The sequence below is a fragment of the Oryctolagus cuniculus genome, chromosome 10, assembly GCF_051225735.1.
Source record: "Oryctolagus cuniculus isolate XC-2025 breed Fujian yellow rabbit chromosome 10, ASM5122573v1, whole genome shotgun sequence".
NCBI lineage: Eukaryota > Metazoa > Chordata > Mammalia > Lagomorpha > Leporidae > Oryctolagus > Oryctolagus cuniculus.
This window is the reverse complement of record NC_142876.1, coordinates 94,337,404-94,351,475: the sequence shown is the minus strand read 5'-3', so window position 1 is coordinate 94,351,475 and position 14,072 is coordinate 94,337,404. Positions and strand designations below refer to the sequence as shown.

The 14,072-nt window shown below is 45.0% G+C and overlaps 2 protein-coding genes across 4 annotated transcripts in view; both read right to left on the bottom strand.

Moving 5' to 3' along the window:
* Positions 1-14,072, bottom strand: part of ARHGEF3 (Rho guanine nucleotide exchange factor 3) — a 336,416-nt gene that overhangs the window by 154,526 nt on the left and 167,818 nt on the right. The window lies entirely within an intron of this gene.
* Positions 4,377-4,825, bottom strand: LOC108177159 (small ribosomal subunit protein eS27-like). Its single transcript, XM_070050685.2, has one exon. It carries the CDS (start codon positions 4,807-4,809, stop codon positions 4,486-4,488), a length of 324 nt encoding a protein of 107 aa, XP_069906786.2. The 5' UTR covers positions 4,810-4,825; the 3' UTR covers positions 4,377-4,485.

Genomic DNA, 14,072 nt, shown 5'->3' with positions numbered 1-14,072 from the left:
GTTTTTATGTCACCTGGAATACACTCCTTCCAGGAACTTGCATAAACCAGCACCGAATGTGGGCTGACAACTCCTTAAAAAATTCTCTCCTCCTTTTGCCACAGGGCTGTGCACTTAACAAACACCAACGACATGGAAAGGAGCCGAGACTGCACAAGAATGCTAGTGATTTTAACAGAACATTGCCATTCCCTTCACCATCCTGAGAGATTCCCATAGCATCAACCAAGTTAGACATCAAAGTATTGGTGTTAATAATTCCACATGTGGGGGCCAGCGCTGTGGCACAGTAGGTTAATGCCCTGGCCTGCAGTGCTGGCATTCCATACTGGCACCAGTTCAAGACCTGGCTTGTTCCACTTCCGATCCAGCTCTCTGCCTGCCTGGGAAAGCAGTATAAGACGGCCCAGGCCCTTGGGACCCTGCAACCACATGGGAAGAGGCTCCTGGCTTCGGATCAGCACAGCTTCGGTCGTTGTGGCCAATTGGGGAGTGAACCATTGGATGGAGGACCTCTCTCCCTCTCTCTCTCTCTCTCTCTCTCTCTCTCTCTCTCTCTCTGCCTCTCCTCTCTCTGTGTAACTCTGATTTTCAAATAAATAAATAAATCCTTAAAAAAATAATTCCACATGTGTATCAGACCATGTATATATTTCACATGCCTTATATCCTGTCATCTTTTGGCTGATTTTTTTAAGCTCATAAATGCCTGGTATTCCTAAACAGCACTCTGGCCTCAGAATCAGCCCTTAAGGCATTTGGATCTGGCTGAAAAGCCCATGAGAGTATTTCAGGCATGGAAAGCCAAGACACTTTGGGAAAAAAAATGACCTAAATGAAAGATCTCCACAAGTGAGAGCCCAGTGGAAAGTACAGGTCATCAAAGAAGGAGGTACCTTTCTCTGAAGGGAGGAGAGAACCTCCACTTTGACTATGACCTTGTCTAAACAAGATAAGAGTTGGAGAACTCAAGGGGCTTCCATAGCCTTGGAAACTCATGACTGGAGCATAGGGAGATTACTGATGCCATAAACAGGAGTGTCAATTGGTAAAGTCAACAACAGGAGTCACTGTGCACTTACTCCTCATGTAGGATCTCTGTCCTTAATGTGCTGTACATTGAGACTTAATGCTATAACTAGTACTCAAACAGTATATTTCACTTTGTGTTTCTATGGGGGTGCAAACTGTTGAAATCTTTACTTAATATATACTAAACTGATCTTCTGTATATAAAGAGAATTGAAAATGAATCTTGATGTGAATGGAAGGGGAGAGGGAGTGGGAAAGGAGAGGGTTGCAGGTGGGAGGGAAGTTATGGGAGGGGGGGAAGCCATTGTAATCCGTAAGCTGTACTTTGGAAATTTATATTCATTAAATAAAAGTTAACAAAAATGCCTGGTATTATTTTTTAGTTATCTTGCTTTGTCTACTACAAAGTCTCTTCAGGTAAATCCTGGTCTTCCTCTTGTCTTATTGGTTTTCTTCAAAAATGAGGGAATGCAAATGTGTGTATAGAAGAAGAAAGACATTCTTCAAATGTTGACAAGACAGATCCATTTCACGCTTACAGCAACTGTCTTAAGGCAGCATGGAACATTTGAACAATGCAGTGACCATTCACCATTCATCTAGGGAACGTGTGCTGCATGCAGATGCTGAGAAAATGGCAATAAAAGAAAGAAAAATTATATTTTAGTATGGAATGATAGGGACTAATGAACAAAAGATACATAGTGAGGTAGGTGATGATAAAGCCTATGAAGAAGAAGTAAAGTCAAATAAAGAGAGAAAGTAGAGCTAGGTTAGGGTGGGAGGGGGAATGGAAACACTATTTTTACGTAGGAGGCAGAAAAGGCCTAAGAAGACCTGAGTAGAAACCTGGAGGAAAATGAGGAAGGGAAATGACATGGGTGAAAGCCTAGCACAGAGCCCTGGGGTGAGGTACAGGAAAACAAGGGGAGGCCAGCACGATCGGAACATGGGGGAAAGGTGTGGGGGAGGAGTAGGTGATGAGGTCCCCAAGCAGCAACATGACCTGATCATGCTGGCCCTTGAGGGCCACATGTCACATGTCAATGCCATTAAGTGAAAAGGGAACCACGGGAGAGACAGCAAGTGATTTAGGCTTTAAAGGAACCCGATAGCAGCTGTGGTGGGAGGGAAGAAGCAGAGTCCATGTGGGAGACCCCTGGAGCCATTCAGCCACTATTGAGATGATGGGGACCTGATCATGTGGTCCAGCTGGAGGAATGCTGGCTCACTGACAGCGGAATCACCAACTGGCCAGCCGTTGGTCATGACTTTTGGGATCTGAATGAAACTTTGCAGAATGAGAACAACAGGGGCCAGCATTGTGGCACGGTGAGTTAAGTTGCAGCCTTTAACACTGGCATTATATGGGCTTCCAACTTCAGCCCAGCCCAGCCCTGGCCATTGCGATCATTTGGGAAATTAACCAGATCTAAGATCTCTTTCTCTTTCTGTTATTCTGCTTTTAAAGAAGTAAAATAAATCTTATTTTAAAAAATAAAAACAACAGCTACAGCTAAGGCATTTTATGAAATAATCCTATTAATTATTATTTACAGAAGCATATCATATATTTTGAAGATTTACTTATTTATTTGAAAGGCAGAGTGACAGAGAGGCAGAGGCAGAGAGAAAGAGAGAGAGGTGTTCCCTCTGCTGGTTCACTCCCCAGATGGCTACAACAGCCGGAGCAGGGCTGATCTGAAGACAGGAGCCAAGAGCTTCTTTCAGGTCTCCTACATGGGTGCAGGGCCCCAAGGACTTGGGCCATCCTCTGCTGCTTTCCCAGGCCATAGCAGAGAACTGGATTGGAAGTGGAGCAGCTGAGATTCAAACTGATGCCCATATGAGATGCTGGCACTGCAGGCGGCAGCTTTACCCGCTATGCCATAGTACAGACCCCTTTTTAAAATTAATTAATTAATTTTATAGGCTCATCTAATTTTATAACAACTTGTTCCCTCTAAAAAGGGATAACACCCCACACCCCTCCCCACATGAACAAAACAAAAGATCCCTTCCAGGCCTAAATATTTTAGAGCGCTTGCTCTTCAGCCCAGTGCTTCCAGAGCCTAATGCCTCAACCAACAGGAGAGCACAGGTGCAAAGCTACCGCGGAGTATAAAGGCACAAAGTCCGTTTTTGCATAAAATAAATGAAGTACTCCCCCAATGGAACCTCTGGGCTGACCAGCTAGAGGCAAGTACGTAAATCTCTAGGGTATGGTAAGGGGAAAAATGTTAGCAGCAGACTCCAGAGTACAATTTCTTTCTTTGAAAACCACCCAACAATCTAGAATCTTTTGTAAGGGAGACAAAAGAAGAGAAACACAGTCATGGCTATAGGAAAAACGTGCCTTCACTGGGCTTGCTGAACTCATCACAGGATCAAGTGCACAGTCCTCACTGGCCTGCAGTCAAATGAGTTTAGCTTCGCTTTAGCTTTCTTCTCTGGAAGTAGACTGAATTAATATATGCACTAAATGAATGCATAAAATGGAAGAAATGTATTGATTATTTCTATAGTAACAAAGATTTTCTTGAAAGGAATTTATCCAGGTCCATCAGGCAAAACCATCACTTTTGGTTGCCAATAAAAATGAAGAAAACTCTTCAGATTTACTCATTTTACCATTCCATAGCACCTTCCAGTTTCAGAAACTGATATTTTGAGGTATGTGGGGAGTAAAAGAGCAACCTCATTTACAGCCCTATAGGGGAAAAAGTCAGTCTGCTTGGGAGAGAACACATTCAGTTCCCCTGCAGGATTTCTAAGGAATTAACCCAAAGCTGGCACTTGCACCACTGGAGATAAGGCCACGATTCAGCTTCAAGCGATTCGTCTTCAGTACTGGTCACGGGCCTGGCTTACAGAGCACTCACCTGCTCACACTGTGTCAGCTCTCTGCGTGAAATGATCTGCAGGGAGCAAGGTAAGTTACACAGCAGCTACAGAAAGACTCACCAACCACAAGAACTGCCTTGGACGCTTGTTCCTGTAACAGTTCTTACAGCCATCCAAGAATTTAACTGTCAATCAAGTATACACACAGCAATATCAAAGGGAAGAGGCAACACACAACCATTTCTTCACAGAGAACAGGTCTCTGACACAAAGGAGAAAAGTAAGGAAAAAAAAAAAACGCATCTCTGCTGTTGAAGCCAGGAATGTATAACTAGACCCAAGACAAGGCTTGACGCAATTACTTAATGTTGTTTGGGGAAACTCAATTAGTTGGAAATGCAGTCTGGAGAATTTCCTAACTAAGATTATTTACATAATTTTCAGGTGGACAGAGACAGGCTATAGTCCAGAAAAAATAATGAAGAGTATTATTTTCTAGGGACACTTTACTGGAAATGACCTCCATCAAAATCGCATTAATGATAAATGGATCACTTTGAAAGGCAGTTGAGATATAAACTTTGTCAGTGTAACAAACTTAGTCTTTTTTTAAAAAAAAAAATTTATAGCCACCATGCATTTACTGGGAAGGTTTCCCACTCCTCTTGCTTCAGGGTGCTTTCCACATTGCTTCCTTCTGAAGGAGCATCCTTCTCTAACCCTTGCTTTTCCTCCTGGGCACTGGCTGAAGACAGTGCAGCAGCCAACACACAAAGCCACCGTGTGCGCATGGCTAAAAACCAGAGTGACTTCATAGCAACCTGGGTACTCCACACCCATGGAGTAGGAACTGGGGCTCCGCACCAGGTGCTTCTTGTGTTTCCTCTTCTCCTCTTCTGGAGAGGGATGAAGGAGAGCCTCTGCAAGAGGCATAGTCACGTGGGGAGGCCATCACATCCAGAAAGACAAACTTGGTCTTGCATACATTTGGTATGCAGACAGTAAAAAGATCAGCGCTCACCAGGGGTTCCTGGGGAAGGAGGGTGAAGGGTGAAGAGGAGGTACAAGGAAAATGTTTCGGGCAGCAAAGGTGTCCTGTCTGATACTGCAGTGTGCCTGCAAGCCCTTACACAGTTCTTCCAAACCCATGACTGGAAAACACCAAGAGAGAATCCCAATGTAAACCATGGACGCTGTGGTTCATCAGTGATAACAAATATGCCACTGACGGTGGATGTTGATAACAGGGAAGGCTCTGTGTATACGGAGGCAGGAAAGGGGAACTCTGTACTCTGTGCTCAGTGCACTGTGACTCTAAAACTACTCTAAAAGGTAAAGAATAGTTAAGGGAGGCCGGCGCCGCGGCTCACTAGGCTAATCCTCCGCCTAGCGGCGCCGGCACACCGGGTTCTAGTCCCGGTCGGGGCGCCGGATTCTGTCCCGGTTGCCCCTCTTCCAGGCCAGCCCTCTGCTGTGGCCAGGGAGTGCAGTGGAGGATGGCCCAGGTGCTTGGGCCCTGCACCCCATGGGAGACCAGGAAAAGCACCTGGCTCCTGGCTCCTGCCATCGGATCGGTGCGGTGCGCCGGCCGCAGCGCGCCGGCCGCGGCGGCCATTGGAGGGTGAACCAACGGCAAAGGAAGACCTTTCTCTCTGTCTCTCTCTATCACTGTCCACTCTGCCTGTCAAAAAAAAAAAAAAAAAAAAAAGAATAGTTAAGGGGGAGGGAGGAAGCAAACTGCAAATACAATTTTAAAAATGACAACACATGTATACTTAGGAAGACATCATAGATTTCTTTCTTTCCATAAGCATACTGTACACTGATATTCCGCAATAAATTTATAAACCTCTATATAATTTGGATATCCATGCTGTTTCTGGCTTTTGACTACAATAAATAATGCTATTAATAAAAATCCTCATATATGTCTTCATTTGTTATGTTTTTTTTTTTTTTATTTCTTGATCAGTTCTATTTGTGGAACATATGTGCCAACAATAAGGACTATTAAACTTAACAATGAAATTAATTGTGTAATGAAACCAATAGCAGCAATAATTGGTGGTTTCATGTAAAGTTACTAAATCCTTTACATGAATTAAATTCACTGATATGATTTCAATTGTACAAGTGAGGGAATTGAGATACACAGTGCTGTTCCGTCTCTAAGCTGACAAACTTTGTAATTCTGGTGACAAATTCAAACAAATCGCTGTTTGAGGGTACAAGAATCCTCACTATACATTTTTTTTTATAAAGGAAATGGTTTATTGGTGGGGAAACCCGACAGACCAGAGGGTAGGTGCAAAGAAGAAAAAGAGGGAGAAGGAGAGCCTCAGAGAGAAAGATCAAGAGAGAGAGAAAGAGAGCTAGAGACAGAGAGAGAGAGAGCCACGTCTTCAGGAACAGGTCCTCTTAAAACTTTGCCAGGCTTTTTTTTCTCACTATACATTTTTAAAAAGGATTTATTTATTCTGAAAGGCAGAGTTATAGGGAGAGACAGAGAGAGAAAGATCTTCCATCCACTGGCTTACTCCTTAAATGACCACAACAGCCAGGATCCCAGAACTCCCTCCAGGTCTCCCACATGGGTGGCAGGGCCCAAGCACTTGGGCCATCTTCCTCTGTTTTCCCAGGCACATTAGTAGGAAGCTGGATTGGAAGCAGTACAGCCATGACTAGAATTGGTGCTCTGATATAGGATGCTAGCGTCCCTGGTGGTGGCTTAACCTGCTGTGCCACAATACTGGCCCCCATAAATTATTTTCAAGACTAGTTCCAGTGCAATGAATCAAAGCCTAAGAAGCTGATCAGAAACCATTGTCTTAACTAATTTGCTCTATTTGAATTTTTAAAAACCATTAAGGCTACCTGTTTGGTTATACCTGCTAATTTATTCTTCAGCGATCCTGTTGAAATACAATCTAGCCATGATCCAGCACGGATTCTCTGCAAAAGTGCATTCCTATTAAACCAGTCAAACAGAGGCTGGCATTGTGGCACAGAATGTTAAGCCTCTGCTTTCAATGTCGGCATCCTATATTGGAGTGCAGGTTCGAGTCCCAGCTGCTCCACTTCTGATCCAGCTCCCTGCTAATGCACCTGAGAAAGCCGTGGAGGATGGCCCAAGTGCTTGGGCCCCTGTCACTGACATGGGAAATGTGGATGGAGTTCCAGGTTCCTGCCTCAGTCTGGCACAGCCCTGGCCACTGATGGAGTGAATCAGCAGATGTAGGCTCTCTCCCCACATAGCTCTGCCTTCCAAATAAATAAAACATTAGTCAAATAGAAATGGAAGTTTATGCACATAGATGTGCCTGTGTGTGAGGCAGTGAGTTAAAGAAGTAGAAAGGGACAATAAATGAAGACTTCATTCCTATCAGGTATTCATAAAATGAATGACCTAATTATATATCTTATACTGTGAAATACAAAAGTTCATAAACTCTGGATGGATACACTGACACAACCTGACAATTGTCAAACAAAAATTAAAACTTAACAGATAAGAAATCAACAGATTAGATCTCTCTTAAACAACAAAAAGAACCCTCACTAAACGTGGGCGGGGAGCAGTAAAAGAGACACATGGACTTGCCTTGTTCTGTCATCAACTTGTGAGAGTGTGTGCTGAAGCTCTTTGGAATGCCTCTCTCTATCAGAGCCAAGCAGGAGGTCCAGGAGAAAAGCTCCCAGCAAATGAGACAATCCACTATTGGATCCAGGAGGCCAAGAGTGGGCTGCAAAGCGTTTATGTCATCAGCGAGTAAAGCTCGCATCAGACAGGGCACAGTGGGAACAAACTTCGAGCCGAACACAGGTCCCTGTTACCTTGAGCCCAAACAACCATAGGCAGCAAGAACAGATCAGAAATCAAAACAAAACAAAACGCCAACAGATTAAGCACCTGCTAATACAGACCTACTCTCTACGACAGGCCTGGTCTCCTCAACGGTAAGAACATTATTAAAATCTGCGGCCGGCGCCGTGGCTCAATAGGCTAATCCTCCACCTTGCGGCGCCGGCACACCGGCTTCTAGTCCCGGTTGGGGCGCCGGATTCTGTCCCGGTTGCCCCTCTTCCAGGCCAGCTCTCTGCTATGGCCAGGGAGTGCAGTGGAGGATGGCCCAGGTGCTTGGGCCCTGCACCCCATGGGAGACCAGGAAAAGCACCTGGATCCTGGCTCCTGCCAACGGATCAGCGCGGTGCGCCGGCTGCAGCGGCGGCCATTGGAGGGTGAACCAACAGCAAAGGAAGACCTTTCTCTCTCTGTCTCTCTCTCTCACTGTCCACTCTGCCTGTCAAAAAAAAAAAAAAACAAAAAAACAAAAAAACAAAAAAAAAACAAACAAAAAAAAAAACAAAAAAAAATCTGCCATGTAATTCATCAAGGTCTCAGGCTGCCAAGGGAAAAGCCAATCTCCCCAGTTAGCAAGTTCCAGAACAAACCAAGGGAAACAAAACTGCAGCAATGATATCTCTTTAAATTATTTGGTCTCTGCTGAGCAGAGATAAAACAGCCCTACTGCTGCCTAGTTTAATGAACCCTCACAAAGAACCATCATCAAGATAAGAAAAGCCGAGCTGGCATCGCAGCTCACTAGGCTAATCCTCCACCTTGCGGCGCCGGTACTCCGGGTTCTAGTCCCGGTCGGGGCGTCAGATTCTGTCCCGGTTGCCCCTCTTCCAGGCCAGCTCTCTGCTATGGCCCAGGAGTGCAGTGGAGGATGGCCCAAGTGCTTGGGCCCTGCACCCCATGGGAGACCAGGAGAAGCACCTGGCTCCTGGCTCCTGCCATCGGATCAGCGCGGTGCGCCGGCCGCAGCGCGCCGGCCGCGGCGGCCATTGGAGGGTGAACCAACGGCAAAGGAAGACCTTTCTCTCTGTCTGTCTCTCTCACTGTCCACTCTGCCTGGCAAAAAAAAAAAAAATATATATATATATATATATATATAAGAAAAGCCTTTTTCCCCCTTCTATATCAACTCCCGTGCTTTGGACAGCCATAGAACAGGGCGAGTAATGGGAACACACAGGGAATAGACATTTGGGGGTGTCATAAATCTCAAAGCTCAGTGCCACATATATCACTCAGCAGTGGAAGTCATGGAGCCAAAAGCTTTCTGTTCCTTTCTTTCCAGATATGCAGGAATGGCATGTGCAAAGGACCAGTGGCAAGGTGGAGCAGGGTCGGTTAAGAAACTGAAAGAAACTAGCATGGCTGGCTTGCATGCGTAAGAGGTGGAAGGCAGTGTTTTTCCTGTGTATAAACTTGCTACTATGTGCATCCCTAAATAGCATACATATTTTTAACCAGCTTTTAAAGTTTATATAAGCACAGCTTTTAAAAGAATGAGATCATAACACTAATTTATTCCTGTACTCGACACTTACCTGTATTAAGATCCTGTCACCGTATCCTGAAATGTTCTTCGAGAACATTATTTTTAATAATTACAGAAAATTTTGTCAAATGCGTCCACCAAATTTATTCAATCTGTTTTTTATAGGGTCAAGTGCAATATCATTTATCAACATGATAAAGGCTGAGGTATTAAATTCCTGGCTGGAAGGGTGTGACTAGTTTTTAAATCTGTGACCAGATTGATACCCCCTGTGGCAGTGACAAGTGGAAAACAGAGCTGAGTGTCTTGCGTGGAGACTCACGGGGCTGGGGGTTACTTGCGGGTTTTTCTGACCCCTCTCTCTCCCCACTGTGGCACCTGTCCCTGTTAGATCTGTGGCTGGACGTGGGACCTTTGCTTGCCTCCTCACTTTAGGAGAGCCCCTGCCAGGGCCCAGCTCCTTTCTTGACGGATAGTGATGGAGTTGGGGGCAGGGGCTTCCCCAGGGGAGCAGTTGGCTGCGCCATTGACTGCCTTGGAAAAATCTGCCTGCATCTTGCCCTTTCCTTCTCTTCCTAGCAGAGCAGTTGAGGAAGAGCTGAGCTGTGTTCTGTGGGCAGTGGAGTGGCTTTTTTTTTTTTTTTTTTTTTTTTTTTGCACTTCAGTAGTGGGATACAGTGGGCTCTCAGGCTAAGATCCGTGAAATCACTGGGTTATGGCTCTGCCAAGGTAACCACAAGTAAGGCCTCAAAATGCAATCAATCTGTGGCAAGCTGATTTTTTAAGTGGATAATTTTGTAAGGTCCATGAATGATGTCAGAAATGTCCAAATGGCTCTTGGCAGAAAAAGGTCCCTAAGCCCTGGATCCTTGCTGCTTCCTAGCGGCTGTTCAGCATCTGTGGCCTCCTTGCCCACACCTAGTCTGTCCTCCATGCTCCGACAGGTCACCCTTCTAAAGCCAGAAACAACAAACACAGCAGAGCAAAGGGATCACAAGGGCCTTTGAACTGACGGCTAAGTCAGGCTGCACTGGTTGCTACCTGAGTTTTATAGTATTTTTATACCACATGGTATGTCTGAAATATTTCACAGTGAAAAAACTGTTCAAGGTGTATGAACAAAGGCAGAAAGGAAGCACATCACATGTAGCAGCTCCTCTGAGGCTGCCTGGTTGAACTCTGTTCATGTTTTCCAAGTTTTCTACAAAGCACACACATTCCTTCTCAGCGTTTGCAGGGTTTCATCTCACTGGAAATGATTTTTATGTCCCCGCCACAGCTTGTTTGCTTTCTGATGTTTAGTGCTGAACTGTGTCTGGGGCCTGGGGGCACACGTGGCTCTTCCGCTTAGGATCTTTCCTGGGGCATTGCAAACCCTGTAGCTCCTTGCTCAGACATCTCTCAACCACCCATCCGAATTCACACCAGGAAAGTGCCGCGGGGGAACCGTCTCCCTGGAGCCCTCCCACTCACATCCTCTGACGTGAGAGATTGGTAGGCAGCTGCTCAGCGCCTTCTCCACTCTGCACATGGCTTTCAAAAGCCTGTTGCCTCCCCCCCACCCCACCCCGCCCCTGGAATAGTCTATCTTCTATTCCTCGCGGAAGCTGGGGTCTAAGCAAAGCAGATTTGCGTAAACTGGTAGAGAAAAATAGCAACCAATTCTATCATCAGCTGGCGTGGACACACCACCCACATTCATTTTCCTCCAAGTGCTGGGGGTGGAAGCTGGGAGGACAAGTCCTTGGGGAGAGTTTCCCACACTGAGCTTTAAGATGCTTCCAGTTTCCTCTGCAAGAGGAACTCTGAACCTGGGGTCTGGGTCCCTGCATGCACCAGAGTCATACATCAACCTCGTCCATGTAAATTTTTTACAGCCCAGAGCTACCACTGGACTCCAAAAAGGATCACTGAGACCTCTCCATCTAAGTGATTGAGAATCTCTGTGAACATAAGCTTTTCTCTTAAATGCCTATTGGTCTTTTAAGTCCAGGTTCAATAGGAAATTGGAGAGAGGAATTTAGTAAGAAATATCCTTCTTGGCACCTATCAGAATCATCATCCAAGACTTTAAAATAAAGGGAGATGGCAGAGGCCATGTTTGGTGTTATCCTCACTCAGATGCCCTGAAGGGTTTGACCTGGCTGTACCTTCTTTTCAATGGGAGGTTTCATCCATGTCAACATTTCTCAACTTTTTATCACAGATATAATTATTTAAAAGGGACATCCATTAGGGGAACTCACTATTTAAAAAAAAAAATCAACAGTAAGTATTTATAAAGAGCCTACAGTGTGGCAGCACTGGGCAGAGACCCAATAGAAGTTTGACCATGATCCCTAAATAAGACCTCTGTCCCTGCATCTAGCAGCTCCTTGTTCAAAGTGCACAACTAGTGAATACCTTTCCATTTATTACATGGAATCAAAATTGAAAGTTACCGATATTACTTTCCTAAACCCCCACATCTTTCAGTATGAGTCACCCACTAGAACCCACCTTCTTTAAAGATACTTTCCACTACCTGTAGAACAGACTCAAAACAACTCTTCAGTAATACCGTTGGAAATTAAGGGACTGACTGTCCTGGATATCATGATTTAAAAACATTTAATAACTCACAAAGGCCATCAGTTTATTAAAGCAATTAATTTTTTGACTTAGATATGTAGACATCATTACATTTATGACAAAAAAATTCTCAACTGTGGCTCCCCCCTCACCCCCATTTAATTCAATCCAGCTCATCTCTACTGGGTGCAGGGTACTGAAAGTTACTGAGTACATTCCTTCTGTGGTCTCACCTGGATCCGTCATGCCTCCTGTCAATTCCATGTGATTTTGATGGTCAGTGGAATCAGCAAAATAGCAGTTTGCAGGCCCCTCTAATCATTTATAGCATTCTTCTGACTTCTACAATGATTATAACACTATGGGACAACATCTGGAGGAAACCCAGTACAAGTACTTGAAAATTTGTTTGCCTAGATTCGGGGGAAATACAGGTAAATCAGAAATGTGTTTGGCCATAGCTGAATCCCTAAGCATAGCTCTGTTGTGGTAATAGGACAGACTTCTCTTCTATAAAGGTGTCTTTACTGGGGCAAAGCATGATCCCATGATACGAACAAGAAAGGGAGACACAGCACCTGCAGCTGCACAGGGAAGAAGGTCATTATTCATTATCTGAGATGTATGTGACCAGGAAGAGAAGACAAGGCCACTGACACTGATCAAGAATCAAACCAGAGCTCATCGTGACAAATAATTCTTTCACCCAAGAGAGTTAAGTGGTTCTTTGATGTGGGGAGCAATCCGGACTAGACTAAGTTACTCGAATTAGGACTTATTCTATGCATCTGCTCTCCCACAATATGGCGCTGGGAGAGAAGTAAACAGCTTCCGCACAGCTGCCTCCAGTTCAACCAATTAACTGTAGGACTTGCTCCTGATTGGAGAGCAGCGTACTCAGCCGAGTTGGGATTGGCGGAGGAGGACTATAAAGGAGGAGAGAGACGGCATGCACCGGGAACATCTATGGGGAACATCTAAGGGAACCCGTGCAGCCCCCAGAGAGCCGGCCGGCGGTGTGCCACTCCCCTGCGGAAGTGGGGAATGCGGCCAGGGGGAACTGCCCTTCCACGGAGGTGGAAGGGATAGTAGCCAACCCGGGAAGAACCAGCAGCAAACCCGGGGAGGGCCGAGCAGACGAAAGAACAGCGCAGGGTCCTGTGTCGTTCCTCCACGAAGAGGGGGAGCGACACTTTGATAAAAGGCATCTGGAGGCATGCTTTCATGAAAAATACATATCCACATACAGTTGAGGAAAGATATGCAATGAGTTCGACCTTGGTAATGTCCTGGACTAAAATCTTGCCCAAATCACTACCCCCTCTCTGGGTTTCTACTTCTTCACCTGTAATGTGCTCAGATTGGAATACCTGGTTGCTGAGGACTCTCTTAAATCCTGAAAAATTTCCACAAAATTAAACATATCTAAGCCCCCAAATCATATAGTTGATAAGGGAAGCCGTGGAACTTCTCTTATCAGTAATAATGCATTCAATGAATTAAGTAAAATCTAGGAGAACATCATCATTTTGTACAGTTACCATGGCAACCTGGTAGAGTGGCCCAACTCCATCAATCTGATATTCAAAAATTGGAACAGATAAACACCATATGGTGAAAGAAACATGCTCAAATACATTAATTAGATGTCAGCTCAGGCTCACTCCATCATGGCTGCTTGCATCACAGGAAACCTTACAATAATCAGAAATGGCTATAAGAACATTGCTTATAATAGTAAGTAAGTGCCATCTGATGAAGACCCACTAATAATGAGTTTTAAATTTTCACAAAGGTTTTAGAAGACCTGTTCCCCAATCCTTTTTTGTTTTCTTTTGTTTTAAACAAATGAAAGAACTAAGGTCTGGAGAGGGGAGGAGATGTGCCGAAGGTTACACGGTTAGTCACAGGCAAAGCCAGAGCCACGCACTACTCAGTTCTCAATTCTTCTCATGGAAAGCATCTCGTCTCCTGACAGTAGCTTTCATGGTGTCTGAAGAGGAGAGAGGTCATGACCTAATGGTAGATGCAGCTCAGGGCTTGATGGTTAACCCAAAGAGTATAAAATATAGACACCTCCATCTCCTGGCTAATGAGGGCATCAGTGGCGGGGGTAGGCTCCCCACGGCATCAGCAGGGAGACAAAAAAGCCATGCAAAGAAAGCTACTGAAATTAAGCACCCAAGCACATGGCTTAGAAAATCCAAGGGCGCTTTTCACCTTCAGCATTGCCACCCTTCAGCCACCAAGTCACTTAACCTTCTTGTGCAAACTTTA

Coding starts and splice junctions, on each gene's coding strand:
- LOC108177159 (XM_070050685.2), bottom strand. CDS start 4,809: ATGCCTCTTGCAGAGGCTCTCCTTCATCCCTCTCCAGAAGAGGAGAAG.